At 32.9% G+C, this 20576-nt stretch overlaps 1 protein-coding gene and 1 long non-coding RNA gene across 4 annotated transcripts; both read right to left on the reverse strand.

The window, feature by feature from the left end:
• Positions 1-5973: 5973 nt before the first annotated feature.
• On the reverse strand, positions 5974-6552 carry LOC139522567 (uncharacterized). Its single transcript, XR_011664476.1, has 2 exons — positions 6317-6552; positions 5974-6018 (listed from the first exon to the last, which is right to left on the reverse strand). It is a non-coding gene; the product is annotated as an uncharacterized lncRNA (long non-coding RNA).
• A 1992-nt stretch (positions 6553-8544) lies between these two features.
• Positions 8545-19654, reverse strand: LOC139524865 (ankycorbin-like). 3 transcript variants are annotated; one of them, XM_071319986.1, is made up of 4 exons: positions 19436-19654; positions 14080-14616; positions 11581-12403; positions 8545-10265 (listed from the first exon to the last, which is right to left on the reverse strand). In XM_071319986.1, exons 2-4 carry the CDS (start codon positions 14528-14530, stop codon positions 9224-9226), a joined length of 2316 nt encoding a protein of 771 aa, XP_071176087.1. In that variant the 5' UTR covers positions 14531-14616; positions 19436-19654; the 3' UTR covers positions 8545-9223. The 3 variants fall into 3 exon arrangements, with proteins under 3 accessions (XP_071176087.1, XP_071176089.1, XP_071176088.1); XM_071319988.1 differs by lacking the exon at positions 19436-19654 and adding an exon at positions 15880-15954; XM_071319987.1 differs by lacking the exon at positions 19436-19654 and adding an exon at positions 14799-15023.
• Between the last annotated feature and the right edge of the window lie 922 nt (positions 19655-20576).

Below are 20576 nucleotides of genomic sequence, written 5' to 3' on the forward strand. Positions count from 1 at the left end.
AACTAAAACTGAGGTAAACACACCAACTATTAGAGGAAAACAACGAAACACAGAAACACTGAAGTGCAACAAATAAAAAGACAATGCAACACACACAGAAACGCCTATAAGATAACAACTGCCATTTTTCATGACTTGGTACAGGACATTTTAAGAAAAAAAGGTTGGTTGAAGCTGGTTTTGCGGCTAGCCAAACCTAGCGATTTTATGTTAAATTTAACACTTAAAGGACAACATTACATGACAGGACTACAGTTCAAATAAATGTAAGAACATTCAGGACTAGGGAAAGACATCAGCTATTAGAAACAACAACGACACAGCAGAAACACTGAAATGCAAAAAAAATGATTTATTTGATTACAACTGCCATATTCCTGACTTGAAATAGTGGAGTGTTAAATGGCATGGTTAAGGCTATATGCATGTTATTTATTAGAAGACGACATTATCTGTTTAATGTATGAAACAACAAAGTCTTTAGATGATGGTTGAAATTGGTTTAGTTTTTGGTAGATACTTTGTGTGTACTATCCGACGTCAAACAGTTTCTCTTCTGAAGCCTTGTTAGTTGCCGGGCATTTTCATCAGGTGTAAGATTGAATGTTAACCTTTTAAAGAAGGCCGTTAGTTTTCTCGTTTGAATTGTTATACATTGTCATATCGGGACCTTTTATAGCTGACTATGCTCATTGTTGAAGGCCGTACGGTGACCTATAGTTGTTAATGTCTGTGTCATTTTGGTCATTTTGGTATCTTGTAGAAAGTTGTCTCATTGGCAATCATACCATATCTTCTTTTTTTACTTTCAAAGAACATTAATGTTGTCATAAAAACTGACATAATCAAAGGCTGTCAATCAACGGAACAAGTGAAAAACAAATGTTTAATTCCTACTTTGTTACAGGCATTTTCCGAAGAGAATGGTTGTTTGAACCTAGTTTTAGAGCTGGCTAAACCTCTTGCTTATATGACAGTTGTTTATAGTTGCAAATGAAACAAACCTCCTTGATATTTTTAATGTGGATGTAACTTTTAAACAACAAATGGTCAAAGTACGGCTTTTGACAATGACCTCGACATAACAAAATGTGGTAAAATCAAGCAGCCTCATTTTTTAACAAAATAATAAGCGAAAAAAAACCCAAATATGACAGATATGTGAGAAGCAACAGTTATATATATATGTATGCTCTCAACAGTTAAATTATTAAAAAAAAAAAAGACTATTGTCAGTAAACAAACAAATCATTGATACAAGCATTAGAAATGTTTACGCCAGATGCGCGTTTAGTCTACAAAAGACTATTTAGTGACGCTCGAAAAACATAGTTAAAAAAAAGAGAATTTTGTTTTAAATTGTCAGACTCTTCAGAGCCTGTTGAAATGTATTAGAGAAACAAAAGTGTAAAAGACAGCTATGGTATGTAGGTATGAAAAACTGCAATAAAATTTGACTGCCATAGTTTAAAGAATTTTACGAACAAACAACTAATACTGGAAAACATCGATGACTAAAGCGTGACAAAACAAAGGCTCATAAAACGTGTCACTGATCATAAATACCAATGATGTTTGAACGATGGAGACAATATCTTTTGTTACACGCTAGATTCCTGATAGTACTGCAGCCTCCAGATATCTGCAAAAAAGTACAAAAAGGGTACATTAAAATATAGAATATCAAATGGTAAATGTAAGCTTCTACTTTTCCGATGATTTTCATAACATAAATGATAATAATAGTAATAACAATGATAATAATGATATTGTTATAAATATCATTTCTTATTATAATATGCATTTTCTACAGTTGAAAATGCCTGTACCAAGTCAGGAATATGACAGTTGTTGTCCATTCGTTTGATGTGTTTTATCATTTGATTTTGCCATTTGATTGTGGACTTTCCGTTTTGAATTTTCCTCGGAGTTCAGTATTTTAGTGATTTTCCTTTTTTTTTTGATAACTTGTACCATGTTGTGTCTTTGATGTCTTTATTTGTATTCTTACTATCCTCTAGTAAGATACATCTACCCATTAAGTTACTATTTATTTATTTTTTTTGTTATGAATAAAAGGATAGGAAAGTTTTGTGTTAATTGTACACCAAATCAGCAAATCTAAAAAATATAATGTTTATATGATATTTTGAAAAAGTTTAAATTTACAAACAATTGTGTATTCACTTCGGAGAAAATATATATTAATTGTTATGCATTCGTCTTTGCCATTTAATTATGGATTTTCAGTTTTGAATTTTTCTTCGAATTCGGCGCTTTTGTTATTTTACTTTTTCAATTGTCCGAAGTTTACTGAAATTGATTTCGAGTAAAACCACATATAGCTCGGCACTGTTTACAGATGAATTTATTTTCTGTCTCACTGATTCAATAGAACACAAACAACCAAAATTCGATTATTTACACGTTTATAGGATTCCAATGACCATAAACCGTACCATAAAGAGATGTTAGTAAAGCTAACAGGTATTTTACTTGTTGCTAGTACGCCATTAAAACAAGATGTAGATTTCCTAGCAACAATCAATCATTTTAAATAGAGATAATTGGTACTTACATGATTAATCAATCTTACTGTACCAATTAACAATGGTTTACTTTGTTTGGAAAAACGACAAGGAAATCCATTTTATATTGATGTTTTAATGGGAAGAATAACATCCGAGATCACCCGAACAGTCGGAATTAGACCCTGTGATGGATGGTTGTCTCCGATGTAAACAGTTGTGATTAGTATCAATATAAACTTATTTATCCTATATCAGATACAGCACAATAATAAATTGAGGAGTTACATAAGCAAGTTTTCAAACGTCAGAACCGTCCTGCTGGAGAAATGATAATACACTTACACATTAGACCAGTTACGTTCCCGTAATCGTCTTCATATCGAAAGAGAAAATTTAAGGACACTTCTATCAAAATCACGAAAATTGATTAAAAAAAACCAGACCTATGATACATTTATAAATGGAGACGCTTAACCTGCTTCACCCGTTAACGACATCTTAGGAGTTCATATTTTGTCTAAACCTTGAATTGTTTATTCCTCGTATGAAATTTTAACGTTGGTCATGTTCTTTTGTCTCTATTGTTTGATCTTTTGTTACCTACAATAGTTTTCAAACCCTGGTAGTTCTAAAAAAAGTTGAAATATTTTTGAAATACTTTAGTTTTGTTATGTGTGCTCCAACGCTCCGTGTTGAAGGCCGTACTTTGACAAATAAGGCTTTACTTTTACACATTATGACTTTTTTTAGAGTTGTCTCATCCACATCTTCTCATACCTGGTTAGTAGTATAATTTGACAAATATATTGTATATCTGTCATTTGTTTAATTACTTTGTCTTGTATGTCTTTCTCATTGACGTATTTCCCATATCTAAATATGTGCAGTAATGACATAAAACAAAGACATGGTATCCATACACATACTTGCAGTAAAATCGGTACGTTTAATGTTGTTATTACCTTTAAACTAACCTCTCATCATAAGCTGCGTGTATAGTATTTCAATCCTATATTTATTCCGATTGATGAGTATACGTTTCTTTATGTGTGTCAATTCAATTTACGATAATCTATACAAAGCTTAAAAGAGTTTTGTTAACTTAATCTTTACTATTTATATATTACATGTATCACGCAATTGACACACACTCAATGCAATTCATCTTTCGAGGGACGTTTTAATAAGGAAAAAAAGTTAAACATTAAAAGTGATTTCAGAGGAAATAGGTATTGATAGCGTTATTTGTACTCTAGACTTTAGAAATAATGGTTTATAGTGCAGGAATGCAGGAAGATATATGGTAAAAGGCAACGAAAGAGTAAAACTGTAAAATAAACATATAGAGAGGCAAAGTTAACCTTCTTAGGAAGAAAGATAAGAAGTTAGCAATATCCTTTAACTCTACTTTCCGCTATATAGATGATGTTCTTTCACTAAATAATTCAAAATTTGGTGACTATGTGGAACGCATCTATCCCATCGAGCTAGAGATAAAGGATACTACAGATACAGTTAAGTCGGCTTCATATCTTGACTTACATCTAGAAATTGACAATGAGGGTCGGTTGAAAACAAAACTTTACGACAAAAGAGATGATTTCAGCTTTCCGATTGTGAACTTTCCATTTCTAAGTAGCAACATTCCAGCAGCACGGCCTGCACACGGGGTATATATCTCCCATTTGATACGATATTCCCATGCTTGCATTTCCTATCATAATTTTCTTGATAGAGGGTTGCTGCTCACAAGGAAGCTATTAAACCAAGAGTTCCAAATGGTGAAGTTGAAATCATCCCTTCGTAAATTTTACGGACGCCATCAGGAGTTGATGACCGTTATGGAATAACCGTTTTACAAATGATATCGATATGTTCCTTACGTCGTAACTACAACCCCCTTTCCTTTCATCGATGTGACCTACCGAATTAGACTATTTACCGGATTTGTTATCATATAAGCAACACGACGGGTGCCGCATGTGGAGCAGGATCTGCTTACCCTTCCGGAGCACCTGAGACCACCCCTAGTTTGTTGGTGGGGTTCGTGTTGTTTATTCTTTAGTTTTCTATGTTGTGTCATGTGTGCTGTTGTTTGTTTGTCTTTTTCATTTTTAGCCATGGCGTTGTCAGTTTGTTTTAGATTTATGAGTTTGACTGTCCCTTTGGTATCTCTTTTATATAGATCCGGCTATTATTTGTGTGTCATTTTTTATACCCCACCTACGATAGCTGAGGGGCATTATGTTTTCTGGTCTGTGCGTTCGTTCGTTTGTTCGTCCGTGCGTCCGTCTGTTCGTTCGTATGTCCTGCTTCAGGTTAAAGTTTAAGTCGAGGTAGTTTTTGATGAAGTTAAAGTCCAATCAATATGAAACTCAGTACACAGGTTCCCTTTGGTATGATTTTTCTGATTTTAATGCCAAATTGGAGTTATTACCCCAATTGCACGGTTCACTGAACATAGAAAATGATAGTGTATGTGGCGCATCCGTGTATTATAAACACATATTATAGTTATCATATAGCTCTGCACCTGTTTCTTTTTTTTTAGATTCTTTATATTCAAATATTCGGCTTTGAACATTCAGATGCATTGAATGTACAATGTAAAATGTATTTTTTTTCAATTTTGTAGGGGCAATTGCTTAAAATAGACATTTAGTTGTCGTTTCTGAGTCATTCGTGGATTTAATTGATATCGTTTACTTCCAACTACATTTTACTTCCGAAGTTTGTAAAAAAGGGAATTTATAAACAATTTGTTCAAAATAAATTGTTCTGATACGAAAAATTGTGCACTGCAAACTTTTTGCTTCGAATAGTAACTACATGAGGAAACCTTACTGCTGGCTGTATAAATTAAAATTTCACCTGTGATCGTTACCTTTAAAAAAACATCGGATGATCATTTCGAGTACGCTCATCTTGTCTCGTGTTTTTTACATTTTTGAGTTATCTCGCTTTCTGCGGGCGTATTAAGTTTGAATATCAAAACAAATTGCCAAATTGAAAGTCCAGAAAAGCGCATCGGACGCATGGAATTTATTACGTGTTGTTTTAATGTTTTACCTAATTTTAACATAATTCAAAATGAACATCTTCGAAAGGTAGTATATCATGTTCCTATGTTCAGATGACCACAACACATAAATTGGAACCATAATTTCAAAATGGTTATGGATTATATTGAGGACTTCGCCAGAGCATGTGATAGGCTAACTAGAAGTTGAACTGGACACTTTGTCAGAATGGGTCAAAACAATCAGGTTTCTGATAACACGTCGAATTTATAAGTTTAATAAAAACTGTGTGAAATCGACCAAAATTAGTTTTCAAAGACCAATAAGCTGCCGAATGTCTATCATGTCTTCACGATTATTATTGTACTGGCCTGACCAGTGAGTGTAACCAAGACGACTGGGTTTAAGTAAAGATAAAACAATCAGGAGCTGACTTTTATTTCACTACCAATCCAAATGGTGAAAAACTGAAAATACAAATATAAATACGATTTTACAATGTGTTCAATGATAATTAAAGTCCATTAAAAATACGGATAAACAGTTCGTAGATATATATAAAGCTGTTAAAGTTCTTTATAATAATAAAAATATGAATATTCTTGCACACGTCGGGTTCTGTCTTGAATTAAATCGTGTAAATCGCAGATACGAACAGTTTGAACGGTAAAATGTTCATATCTTCTTTATAACATATGAAAATATATTAAAACAGTTCGTCGCTGATGTAAATACATTATTTGTAATGTTTTGAAAGTAACTCACGCTGTGGTTAGCCACGAATTGTTCTTTTGGACAACGTGTCCGCTGAATGTTCTTTGCAGTTGTGCACACGACTCGCTGAGCAGTTTACGTCATTAGAAGAGAGGGGAAAGTAACGCGGATTCCTACACTGTCCTTTATAAAACTCCTAAAACTGGCGCACATAAAGCGATGTACGCAATGAAACGTTAACAATATAAAATGATGATCACATGAAGAATAAATGATGAATGAGTTCCAGAATAATTATGTTGGTGTTTCTACGAACAAAGTTTTGCATATTTTTGTCTTTGTATGTCAATCGTACTACTGCGAGTGTCTTGTCAATGATTTTTTTTGGATAATAGATGGCATATTTTGTTAACAGTTAACGAAAAGGTAAACCATGCTACAAAAAGGAACAAGTGATCAGTATGCTTGCGGTTCTTATTGATAACATATTGGTATAATTTGAAGGTAGAACGTTTCAACCAATATGGTAAAAAAACTGTACGCCTCTCCTTTATTACCTCTGTTTATTTTTATTTGAGTCTCTGAGTTCCTCCAGACGTTTGTCAAAAACAAGAAGACCAAAAAAGCCAGATAATTTAATTTCACAATTAAATATATATGTGACGATGTTCTTTCCATTAACAATTCATACTTTTCTGATTGGGCTACATTACTATATACCCAATGACTAAACATTAAAGACAAAACAGACACGGCTTCTTCTGTCTCCTTTTTCAGACTTATATCTCATATTTGATATAAGCAGTCATATCAGTATCAGAATATATGACAAACGAGACTATTTCAATTTTGAAGTTATAACAATTTCCGCCACATTAGTAGCAATATACCGACTTCACCTGCATATGGGATATACATTTCCGAACTATTTCGCTATTCAAGAGCTTGCAGCTGCTACTCAGACATTATAAAACGTCACCGGTGTCTGATCAGATAGTTGATGAACAAAGGTTATGTCAAAAAGTATCCTCCTGTTTTCTTAAAAAGTTCATTGAAAGATACGTAGACCTTGATGATAAATATTAGTTATCAACTTCACAAATAATATATGATGGTCTTGAAGTAAAGATTATAGGTACAGACGTTGTTTTCATTTTAATTGCGTTTTAAAGTGTTCCTTCATTTGTAGTTGTAAATTATAAACCTTTACTGTAAAGTCTATTTTTAGCAATAACCTTTAGGCGTGGCTAGATGCTTATGCATCCCGCCAATGTGTTGTACTGTAGTAAATTTTTGTATTATTGTCAAACACGTTTGCCTTCATGTCATTTTGTTTTTCTTCGATGACATGTTTTTGTTTAATGGTGATTAAGATTATAAAACAAAGTCTAATGCTGTACCCTTATTTTTGACACTTTTACTCTGTTTCTTCTGTTCACACATTATTGAAAATTATAATGCAATCTTATGAGACTGTCATACAAGTAAGAGGTTTAGCTAGCTATAAAACTAGGTTTTATTCACCATTTTCTCATATGGAAATGCCTGTACCAAGTCAGAAATATGACAATTGTTTTCTATTGGTTTGATGTGTTTGAGCTTTTGATTTTGCCATTTGAAATTTGGTTTTGATGTTATATTTGTTATTCTCGTTGGATTTTGTCTGATGCTTGGTCCGTTTCTGTGTGTGTTACATTGTAGTGTTGTGTCGTTGTTCTCCTCTTATATTTAATGCATTTTAGTTTGTTACCCCGATTTTGGTTTTGTCCATGGATTTATGCGTTTGAACAGCGGTATACTACTGTTGCCTTTATTTATATGGGAATTTTCTTAAAGTTCGGTATTTTTGTTATTTTACTTTTATGATGGAGTATATCACAGAGTTAATTGTTTTCAGTTGTGCAATACCTAAACCAACAGAATAGACGTAGAACAAATGTTGATATAGAAAAAAGTAAAATCACAAAAACTGATCTCTGAGGAAAATTCCGAAAGGAATTCCCTAATCAAATGTCAAAATTTGAAGCTCAAATACAATAAACGAATGGATCACAACTGTCATATTCCTGACTTGCTACAGGCATTTGGTTATGTAGAAAATGGTGGATTAAACCTGCTTTTAAAGCTAGCTAATTTTCTCACTTGTATAAATAAAGGCAACAGTAGTATACCGCTGTTCAAAACTCGTAAATCTATGTATAACAGTCGCATCCAATTCAAAGGGAAGATTTAGATTTAATAATGGTAGTGGAATATGAATGGATGGATATATCAGAATGTTGTGCAAATGTAATAATTTAATATGTATATACATGTTCATTATAAATTATTGGATGTATTTAAACCATGTGATTATAGCTTGGAAGATACCGAGTATCAAACCTTGCCCAAGAAATAGTTCAATTTTTTTGAAAATAATTCGGAAGGCATAAGTTTTCAAATTCCTTCTTGTTGTGCACAGCTTAACCAATAGACAACTTTCGAGTTCGATACATTTCCGTCAAAAACTTTGGTTTTAGTGAACATCATTCGTGTGTTATGGGGCAACGTCAATTCCATTCCAATGTTGAGCGAGTGGTTGGAAAACTATGATGCTACATTGCACAAATTATTCGTCAAATTGAGTTCTCATAATTGACAATCAACACTGCTGTCATTAGGGAATTGTGACTAAGTACCCACAGAACAAATATTACTTCTAGTTTATCCTGCACAATGACGAGCACTAAGATGCTTGATGAATTAATAGTGCAGGGATACAGGTGATCCCCTCTAACTTGTAAATGACGTCATAAAGGCGTGCATAATTGACGATTTTTTTCCGGTGAAGGACAAACTCGAAAGTGGTTTATTAAATAGATGTAGAAGAAATGTTTATGTCATATGGATATAGAAGCAAGTAACAGCATGTCTTTGATTGCATATATATCTTTGTCAAATGTATGAAACCTTACAATACTAACATGAGATAACTTGTGCGGTGCGGCGTTGTCTACACGAGTGGAGCATGTCTCTTTCGGTTTCCACTTGCCTCTGAATATCCGAAATGTCTTCTGAATGTTTTCGTTTCATCCAGTCTTGGTACGCCTTATCAGCTTCTACAGCTCGTTTAACGTCACTTCCGGGAGCTCCCTTCGAGTTTGATCTCATTAATAATCGAGGAGTTTGTGGATTTTTCCCGCGTAGCCAGTCATTCTGTGAGACGGCAGTACTATTTTTCATAATTTCCTTTCTCCACTTTTCTTTTTCTTCACTATAACTTTGTTGTATTACTCTTCTTTTTCTCTCCATTTCTTCACGTTTCATGACCTCCTCCTGCCATTTTGTATTTACATTTTGCACAGGAGCTGGATTCTTATCGTTCTCTTGTTCCATCACTTTTAATTGTTCATAATCCGCCTGTAAAATTTTGCGTATCAGCGCCCGACGATCATATTCTTGGTCCATCCATTCGTCATATGAGATGGCCGTCATTAGAAGTTTCTGGCGCTTTTCTTCCAGCATTTTCTTTTGTGACATAAAATCTTTCATGGACTTAATTCGTTCTAAATTCGGCGTCCTCTTATTCGTTTTTCGTCTCTCAAACCAGTCTCTATAGGCTGTAATGTTATGTTCCGCGGAAGGATTTCGACCATCACCCACCTCAGTGCTGCCTATTTTTATAATGTCATGGATAGGACGAGTTACCTTTCTTGGCATTCGTTTACTTTCCAATTCTTTTCTCTTTAACCAGGCTTCATAAGCCTCAGCATTAGCCTCAGAACCATTACCACTGTCATCATCGTCGAAATCACTGTCGTCGTCGTCGCTACTTGAGATGTCTTGTCGAACATTCTTATTGAGGACTTTTTTTCTGTCGGCCCAACGATCATGGATCACTCCTGAACGTTTTGGCGTAGAAGTTTCGCGTTGGTCGATAGGCTGTGCACTTCGATTGGCAGCTAGATTGATGCGTCTCTTCATAACACGGGACGATTGAGTAAAATCTGGAAACTCGGGTCTAAAAATATAATGAATACATTTCTCATATATATATATTTGAACATGAGAGAAATTTTTCTTTTTTTGGTACTTGAAATAAGAAATGTGGACTGTACATACAACGATCAAATTCTTACATGAGATCTTTGGCACACTAGAAATCTTATTTTGAAATGTTGTATTAATTGAAAAGAGCTGATAGTATTTCTTATTACATGAATAATATTGTCGGTATACATAATGAAATTAAGTCACAACTATTCAAACATGCATTTTTGTAAAGTCAATTATACATGTTATATGAATAATACAAATTTGAAAATCGGGTAACAGTATCAATTTTCATCGTTATGATAAAAACATTTTTTTTGAATACAATTAAAAAGAATTCGCTTCTGAGTTTTCGAATTTCTCATTCTAGGAAGTTTTCGATCTCCAGCAACTGCACGCGTGCGCTTTCACTTAGACGAAAACCATTCAGTCGCTGCTTTCAGCTTTTAAAAGTTGATACCACAAAGAGCATGATGCCGATGGTGAATTTGATTCTATCATCGATATGTTTCAATATATAATGTATAGATTGGGATTGGTCTGCGTAACAAAATTTACACAAAACACTAAAACATGCATTATGTGCAACAACATCGAAAAAACTTACGTCTGACGAAAATATCTGCATTTACTAAAAAGGAGTACATGTGTGTTAAACTTATTATCCATATAAACTTGTAATATTTAATTCGAAGGGTAATGAAATGTGTTTCTGCAATGACCTTCACTGGAAATTATCTACGGTTCAAAAAGGATAGCAATTAATTTCAAAAAATGTCTCCAAGCATCGAAATTAAAATCCCCTTTCAGCTACACTAGTTCGATTCGTCTGTAGTTGTATATACGTATATACGTATACATGGTATAAGGTATGAATGGGTATATGAGGGTCTAGAAACCGTTTCGGGAGGGAAAATCTATTTTTTCTACATAATTTACAAAAATAAGGGCGAAAGATAACAAACTGATATCCAAATTAATAAGTAAAAAATAAACTGACAAGGATATGGCAAAACACCCATGAAAACTACTAGACACTTGCAACAGTTGACAAAACACAAAATAAAAAACAAAAGACTGAGCAACATAAACCTTACTAACTGTAAATTTGATGACATGAAATATATACACTGTGAGTAAAAAGGAGACATGCGACGAATAACATGAAAAGGTAATAAATTATTCAATCTATCTTTGTTATCTTTACAATTATTGCTATTTCGTCGCATCAACAATCACCACAGTCAGTATTGCAAATATTATTGAAAGAAATGCAAACTTACCTTTCCTTGTGAGAAAACGACACAAGTTTTCCTGATTTACTAGATCTCGTCCTAGCAGACACTGCACGATCTTCAGTTGAAAACGACGTGTTCATCTCATCTGCTACAGTGCTCCCATCCAAACGGCTGCTAGGAGGTGCAAACAACATAGGCGTGGTAGACACATCTGTCTTAGATGCCACGGGTGTTGTCTGCGTAGATCTAGAAATAGCTTTTTCATCAGCCCCGGGTGTAAATTTCAAACATGACTTCTTCTTCAATAGTGGCAACGGTTTACATGTTACAGCATTTTCATCTAAAGTTTTCATCTTCGTTACGTTTTCAAATTTATGATAACTTGGCGTCTTGCCAATATTTCGGTTGACTTTGCTGTCTTGAATCGATTGCCATGCAACCGTTCTGGGACCTTTAGGGCTTTTGCCTAATGTTTGCCTCGGAGTATAATGAGTGTGTGGTCTTGTTTTTTGAGAATCATCATTTATAGTAATTCTGCTTTCCACTAATGATTTTGGTCTTATCGTCTGATCTTTATTAATTTTAACATGTTTCTTGTCAGAGAGTTGAAGTGTATTATATATTGCTTTGGGATTCTTCGCCATTTTGTTATTGCCACGTAAATTAAGTTGCATGATTTTCAGATTTTTTTCACACATAAGTGACGCACAGCTTTGCGCTACATCTAATGGCGACTTTCCTAACAAATCTGTAATGTTTATTTTTGCACCATGATCTATGAGATACTTCAGTGTTATAAGGTTATCTTTAGATGCTGCTGCATGTAGTGCTGTTCTCCCAAATTGCGTAGTTCCATTGATATCTACACCTGAAAATTAATTGGAGAATCTTGATAAGTGTCAAGTAGATTAACTGAGATAATAAAACGGTGCAATAAATAAAGGCATGAGTAGTATACCGCTATTCAAATGTCATAAATCGATTGAGAGAAAAAAAATCCGGGTTACAAACTAAATCCGAGGGAAACAAATCAACTTTAAGAGGCGAAAAACGAAATAACAGAACACAGAAGTGCAACAAAAAAAAAAAACCCCTGACAATGCAAAAAACATAAAAACGAACCATTAGATAACAGCTGTCATATTCTTGACTTGTGCAGGACCTGTTAAGAAAAAATGGAGGGTTGAACCAGGTTTTGTGGCTAGCCAAACTTCGCGCTTTATGGCAATGTTAAATACATCGCTAAAACATGGCATTATTTGATAGCCTCAAGGTATAAAAGAAAAGCCAAAAACAAAGAACAAAAAACACCGAGAGGAGGTAAACAAACCTAGAGTCCTCTCAACCCCTAGGCAATAATGTCAATAAGGACTAGAGGTCTACCGATCCATTTACAGTCATGCTCAAATGTTGAGGACTCACGTATATTCAATTGAAAGGCAGGCAACTGTTACTTACTACTACAGAAGAATGGAAGGAATTGTAGAATGTGAATCGAAGGTGTTGCTTGATAATCACAGAAAATAATTGTAAATAAAGTCACGTGAAAAACGTTCCCTAATAGAAATATTGTATAAAAAGTGACCATCTTTCGATAGGATCATATCTAGCTTAGTTTTGTTTTCATTTACTTTTCATACTCATAAAATGAAAGCCGTTTTTTTATAACATCTACATTTTGTATTCTTTACGGTATATCTGAAAAAAAAGTACCTTCGTGTAGACACTATAAAAACTTAAATAATCGGTCAATTATGTTTTTATGTTTTGGAAAGTGATCATAGATCGTCATAAGTGGGTAGTTAAATCAAACATAAATATAATACATGATTTATGAAATTATTATCGCGGAATATACTTGGAATTCCATAACCATCTCTTTCATATGATTTTTTGTATTACGTAGTGTGTAAATTATGTACACGGTAGTATTTAATTTGTTTTTCTAAAAATGTCAACTATTATCAAATAGTCCGTTTCTATGCATATTGGTATTATTTTTTGTAGCAGTTCAGTGTTTTTGTTGTTCCGTGGTTTTCCTCTTATAGTTAATGTGTTTCCCTTGGTTTTATGTGTGACCCGGATTTGTTTCATTTAAATCGATATATAACTATTGAACAGCAGTATACTACTGTTGCCTTTATTCATCATCTATGCTCTTGCATTCGCTTTATTTGAACTTTAATTGATAGTTGTCTTATCGGCAATCGTGCCGCATCTCCTTTTTCATATAAATTGTTATAACCTTGTGCTGTTATATCAGTTTGTGTTCCGTTCATTTGAATATCAAATGAAATGCAGAATCTTTAGCAGTGGACAATATGTAACTTGGGTCAATCAACTGTTAATCGGATAGGGTTATGAAATAAAAAAACGAGTTAATTATGCAAAACTTGCTGTGCGTTTCCAGGGATATCATCGACGATTTTCTTTATGATAATACAAATACCAAATGCAAATAGACAACAGTGCAAAAAGAACACAAAAAAAAAAAAAAAACCACGAAGAGACGAACATAAAAACAACTGTTAAAACAATACTTACCAACGGTGATTAACATATTGCACATGCGTAGTAAGCCAAGAAAACTGGACATATATAAAGCTACACATCCGCGATCGTAAACAGCGTTTTCAATTTTTCCCGACTCTTCGGCATTTATCACCATATTTCCTTTCAAGTGAACCCCTCCATTGTGGTATACACTTTCTATATTGTTTCTAAAGACAGAGTTAAATAACGTTTCCCAATGTTCAATAACATGTACTCTCAAAACGTAACCATCTTTTATATTTTCTCGCATCAAAAGTTTCTGATGGTCTTGTAACTTTTCGCCATCAGGATATATTAAGATAAAGATATGCGATGGAAGTCCAGCTATCAATTCTAGCCTCGCTTTAATCTCTTCGATATTTACACCGGAAACGAGGTTTCTGAGCGTGCACACACTGTCGTCTGGAAGAACCACAAACAGCGTAAATGTGTTTACTGACATTTTTGTTACTGGTTATAAAATGTCCATAGTATCACAGTCTATGCAAATTGTTGTGTCCTTTTGCTTCTCGTCATCATAACAATAACCTGAAAAATACACAAAATGAGTTATATCAGCCACGTAAAAACAATTCATCGAATGTTTTGTCCAAGTAAATAAATGCATAAACTTAACCAATTGGAGAACTTTGCCTCAGACAATGTTAGCCTTAAAAGGGTTTGTCTATTATTTAATATCATTTTTGAATCTTGTTCGGATTAATACATACTTGGCTTTCAAATATTCGTTCCTGCTGAAGGTAAATCCAGAAAAGCACCTCGGACGCATTTGATTTATAACGCGTTTTTTTTCAATTTTTGCACATCTTAAAAACAACTCTCAAAAATAAACCTTCAGGATTTCCAATGTAAACTATGCTTACTATCCGTTGTTATAAAACTTACTTGGTATAAGGAGTAAACTTGAAAGAAAAAGTATTAAATTCAGGAAATGTTCTAATGAGATTTTCTCTTGTTACTATATTAGGTAGTAAATCACTAGTTAAATCTTTAGTGAAAATTACTTTATATCATGCAAACTGTTGAGAGCACTTTAAACAGAAAAAACGCATACCTGACACTAACCGTGTTAGTTATAAATGGTCGTAATTTTATATTTTATAACTTGGTATGAAAAGTGTAATAAAAAAACTGGTTTCATCTTCAATTAAGTCTGAATTCGTCGTAAATATTTTAAGTATAGTGGCAAATACGCAAATAAAAATCCCATTCAAGCTCACGAAATGAAAAGTATATCAAAAATAAAACTGGTATATAGGAATAGTGCTATTTCTGGACATCAGTGAAGATTGTGGATTTCGTTTCAAAATGTTCGTAGATTATCGGTTAGGTCAGTTTTTGGTTAAACTGATTATATTTTCTGCTTTTTAAACGTTTTCAAATTAAACTGAATGCCAAGACTCAAATTAAACAATAGACATTATGAGCAGGTAGAAACAGCAACTCAGTTCGTTCGATGTTATTTATTAAGTCACCAGCACACTGCCATTCTCAGTTTTATCTTACTGAACAACATATTTTGTTTACGGCTAGTATTTCTTTCTCTATTGTCGTCTATGGTACACCAAACAGTTTAATGCCAACAGTGGTGCATGTGCAGTTTTAGATATTAATGACAAAGTATTTACCTTCAGTGTAATTGCAATAACAGAAAGCAATTGTTATTTTCATTTGTGTGCTATATTCTTTTCAATGTGAAAATAATAAGTAGTATATACCGATTTGAAAAATAATTGGAGTTTATGAGAAGAGATTGGTTTGAATATTTAAAAAAATAGATAATGAACTCACCTCCAATCCCATAAGAAATTAAAAGTACGATTTCTTTGATAATCACACATATATAATATACAATATGTCAAAAGCACTCAATGGTTGGTTACAGGCGATAAGATCACATGTCTTTGTTAATTAACAATCTGTTTATTATATCTTTTTTGTTACATACTTTCCGCTTATTAAGTTTATACCTATATTGACTTTCTTTAATATATCCTGTCCTTTTTCCAAGCGAAACTGTTTCGTATTTTTATAGATATAAGTAATTTGTATTGTCAATATTTGATTAGTTAACTACCTGGCCCAAATCAAAGTTGAAAATCTGTCCAATTATAAATAAAACGATTGCTGGAGAAGTACTTGATACAATTTTAGTAGGTTTCGCTCCACTAGATGGATTTATTACTACTTTGATTTTTTTCTATCGAAATATGTATGTAACGTTTATCTTGCAAACACCTTTAAGTTGTCAACATCCATAACATATCATGTTCCATAGATACATGTATACCCAACATATCATGTTCCATAGATACATGTAATGCAGACTACAACATGATAATCTAAGGTAGCAATTTTTTTATTGATCGTTTACTGTCTATTTTTAACAATATTAATAATAAAAGAACTTTAATGTCATGTGTGATGATCTCTCATTTGTTTTCATCTTATGTATGCAGATTACCAGTGATATCAAACAAAATCATTATTTAAATATTTAGCTGTTTTCTGTTGAGCAAACAAGTGGGAAGTGATGGAGACAAAACAAACCCAACAGAGCGAGTTTAAAGGAGACTGTTGATAAATTGCATGTCATCCTGACGGCTAATATTGTTCTATGTAAGTACAGAGAGCATGGATTCCTTTGTAATTTAATTAACGTATACAGTAATACACGAGGTGACCCTATATTACCACGCAACATGGCCGCACATTTTCTTATCTCTGTTTTTATGTTGTTTTAAAAGAGTGTTAACGAGTCTACATAATTCTTTGTTAAATATTGAACTTATTTCAATATTAAATATTCTTTAGATATACTGACAAGTAGGATTAAGTTTATACATATAGACTACATGTACCCCTCCCTTGTCTTCAATATTTATCTACAGTAAAATTGAGTAAATTTACTTAACAGTAATGTTGTCTTTCTGTTCTTAAATATTTCTTTAACATTTAGACTTGCATTTGAGTTTTGGCTATTCTATTTAGTTCTCTTTTGAGTTTTGGTTTTTGGCGTATTTATACATCCATGGCTTTCAAATGTTTTGATTTGGGGGTTTCTGATGAAAACAAGTCCGTGAAAGCTTTCGGACGCACGAAAAATATCAAGTATTGTTCTCGTTTTATACCATTTTGTCTCGTTTATATGCAATAAAAAGAAGAAAGCAACTGATTTACAGAACTTATATATCAAGCCATGGGATAGGTATGGTTTGAAAACTTTTCGTATGTCAAATAATAAGTCTAACTACATTTTATTTAACCGACTATGTTTTAAAAATATGGAAAGCAGTAGAAGACCAGTTGAACCTTTCTATATGGTGCTGTTGGGTCATTGTCTTAAGTACATGCACCCACAATCTTCTTTTTCAATGCACATGGAAACTTACATGCAGAACGGTATGCACAATCATATCTTTATACATATGGCAAATAATCGTACATAATTTTGTAAAGAAATTAAGATCAACGCGAATGTTTTGTAAAGAAAGGTAACATATAAACTAAAACGAAAACTTCAATAAGCCTGTCTGACCTTTTAAACCCCCGCAATAAAGAAGATCACCTGAATACAATAGACTATAATAATATCAATTATCAAGGCTTATACTTATGTTACACAGAGTTAACTTTTCTTATGAATTATTAACAAGATTAAAGATCAATAAAGTAATTTCAAGATTGATTTTGATTTTATTAGAATATATGTAGGGTGCACAAACATAGTATAGTATATATTTGCCCCAAACACAGCAATGTTCATACGAAGATATTTTAAAGTTAAAAAGATGTATCAAATTATTATAGTAAATAAAAGTGTTCTTTATGAATGACAATTTTTGTGTCTATGAATTGATTCAATTATTGGCCTGGTAAAATCTACTGTAAAACGAAAGACTTGAAGTACTGGAAGCGTCTGTTAAAGCTGGAACAAGTTTGTAGATAAACACGATCCCAGTTGATAAACAAGATATTAAAACACTATTATTGTCACCATGTTGGTCTTAGATTACCATTGTTTTCTTTTTTAGTCCCATTTTTGTCACAAAATAATTCCGTATTCAAGTAACATACATCTTTGTTTTACAAATTGTTGGGTTCCAGCGTTACGTGTCTGATGAAGGGAAATCTAGAAAAGTCATTCGGACAAGAGTGCGAGTCACATTCTAAAGCATCTTTTGTATGTGTAAATTGTTTGCCACAGGCGGATCAAAAGGGGGGGGGTGCTGGTGAGAAAACATGATTGATTATATAGGGAATCACTGAAGCGTGACTGGAGCCCACCCCCACACTTTAGGTCAGTCAGCGCCCACTTACAAATTCTGAATCCACCACTGTTTGCAGTGTAGGAAACACATCTTACATCATCTGTTTACCAAAACATGTTTGTCCTAATGTTTCTAAAGCATATAATCATACTGTTAACTCTATATAACAATTTTAACAATGCTGTCATACAAATGGATAATAAATCATGAACATTTATAATACAATATTTCAAATATTTAACGCCATTTTATAGATAAAAACCTGAACAATCTGGTCATAAGTATATTTGATACTTATGATAAAGTGAATTCTATGTTAACACATATATGATTTGGTAGTCGAAAATTTAAAACCAATTTAAATTAGATAGTAAATGAACCGAATTTAAATCTTTAAACACTTTCAATAAAATAATTCAAATGTCATTTATATAATGTTGAAGTATACGGGTACAACTCTAATCAAGCTCGTACAAATAAATGTAAAATTAAATGTTTGAACTCCCGCTTAGCAACTATGCAAATCACTTATCATTAACCGTACACAACCATAAAACACCTCGCAAAATGATAGAAAAATGTAGGCCTTGTAATTACCCCTTAGATCGAGAGCGCATCAATCAATTGGATATTCGGAAAATAAATCTGTGAAATTCAAACCATAATAATGTTTCGTAATGTTAATAAATAATTTAACCCCTTACTATATAATAACCGAGAACAAAAACACAGCATAAAATCAATTCAGGAAAATAAAGATGAATAAGAAAATGATAGAATAATCTTCTTATAAGAGATGAAAATCATTGATAGAAAAAATAAACAATAATTCCACATCTACGTAAATTTATCCAATTAAGCACACAACTTACTGAATTCCTAGGTTTTTTCCCTTCTAAATGCACAGTACGTCTTAGTTGGAAACATTTTGTCGTAATGACATTAATATTCTTACGATTTTTCACAGAATTCCAATCTATTTCCATACGCTTTACGTAACACATAAAACAAAATAACCGACAATATAAACTTTTCAAGCTTTCATGAAAACCTAAAACCTTTCCGATTTAACCTACCTTAATCATACCCCATAAGACATCATCACACACCATCGAGATATTTATCCCATATCAGTACTTATTCCATATCTATCAAAATCTTCTATCACTTTAGTATAAATCCCGGTATTCAAGCGATCGTTTTAATTCTCATTTTAAAATATACAATAGATAATATGAAAGTCATTTGTTGTCGAACTTGTCAAGGTGTTTGTGAATTTATATTTCACCGAGTACGTTTAAATGTCTTTGTGTTTAAGAAGATAAAAACTGCCAGTAAGGCCATTGACAAAAAATAAAATATGAAATGAAATGTTCTTATCTGGTATATAATAAAGAAACATTAGATTAAAAATGATTGTATGTATTTTGTTCGGTTTCCTCAATTAACTGATACGATTCAAGGCATCTATCAAAATATCGATTACGAAAACTAATTTCTGAAATGAAAAAAGATTGATACAAGATTTAGCTAAGTTATTACATATCCCATTTTATGTCAATATATACTTGATAATACCCGTCTATAGAAAAGTCAGTTTATTATAAACCGCCATATAAGCTGGTTATCTGTTTAAAAAAGGAACATCATTAAAGTCGACAACGACACGCACCACAAGAGAATCAACAGATACCATAGGGACATCAAAACTCAACAGGCGAAAATAAACTAGACACCATGGCAAAAATAGAAGACCTAAAAATAAACAGCAGTATACAAAACACAGCATACAAAACTAAGGTGGAACAACAAGAACCACACAAAAAAGCGAGGGCAATTGCAGGTGCTCGCGGCAACCCATCGTGAAGCTCATGTAAACAACAAACCCGGTGGTAAGTCACATTCGATATGTCACTATTAAAATGTAGTAAGTAGTCTTTCGTGAAATATATGATAAGGAGATGTGATATGATTGCCAATGAGACAACTCTTCACGTAGACGTTAGAAACTTCAACAATATGAAAACCTATACCGCATAGTTAATTATAAAAATCCCAGAATCCTTCACACATTTATAATTTCTTAGTATCGACGATTTATTTCAACACCTTTCTGGGTCCTCCTCCTAAATGTTCCGTTCTATCATACTTTTTATGGCCAATTAGTACAAGTATATACTTACTGTTTAAACATATTATTCAAATATTTAAAAAAAA

The sequence above is a fragment of the Mytilus edulis genome, chromosome 5 (assembly GCF_963676685.1).
Source record: "Mytilus edulis chromosome 5, xbMytEdul2.2, whole genome shotgun sequence".
NCBI classification, from domain to species: Eukaryota; Metazoa; Mollusca; class Bivalvia; order Mytilida; family Mytilidae; genus Mytilus; species Mytilus edulis.

What these genes read in the sequence shown, in the direction of transcription:
- LOC139524865 (XM_071319986.1), bottom strand. Translation starts at nt 14,530, where the DNA reads ATGTCAGTAAACACATTTACGCTGTTTGTGGTTCTTCCAGACGACAGT. An exon ending in CAATATGTTAATCACCGTTG is followed by an intron (nt 12,404 to 14,079) that starts GTAAGTATTGTT and finishes ATTAATTTTCAG; the next exon opens with GTGTAGATATCAATGGAACT. An exon ending in TCGTTTTCTCACAAGGAAAG is followed by an intron (nt 10,266 to 11,580) that starts GTAAGTTTGCAT and finishes TTATATTTTTAG; the next exon opens with ACCCGAGTTTCCAGATTTTA.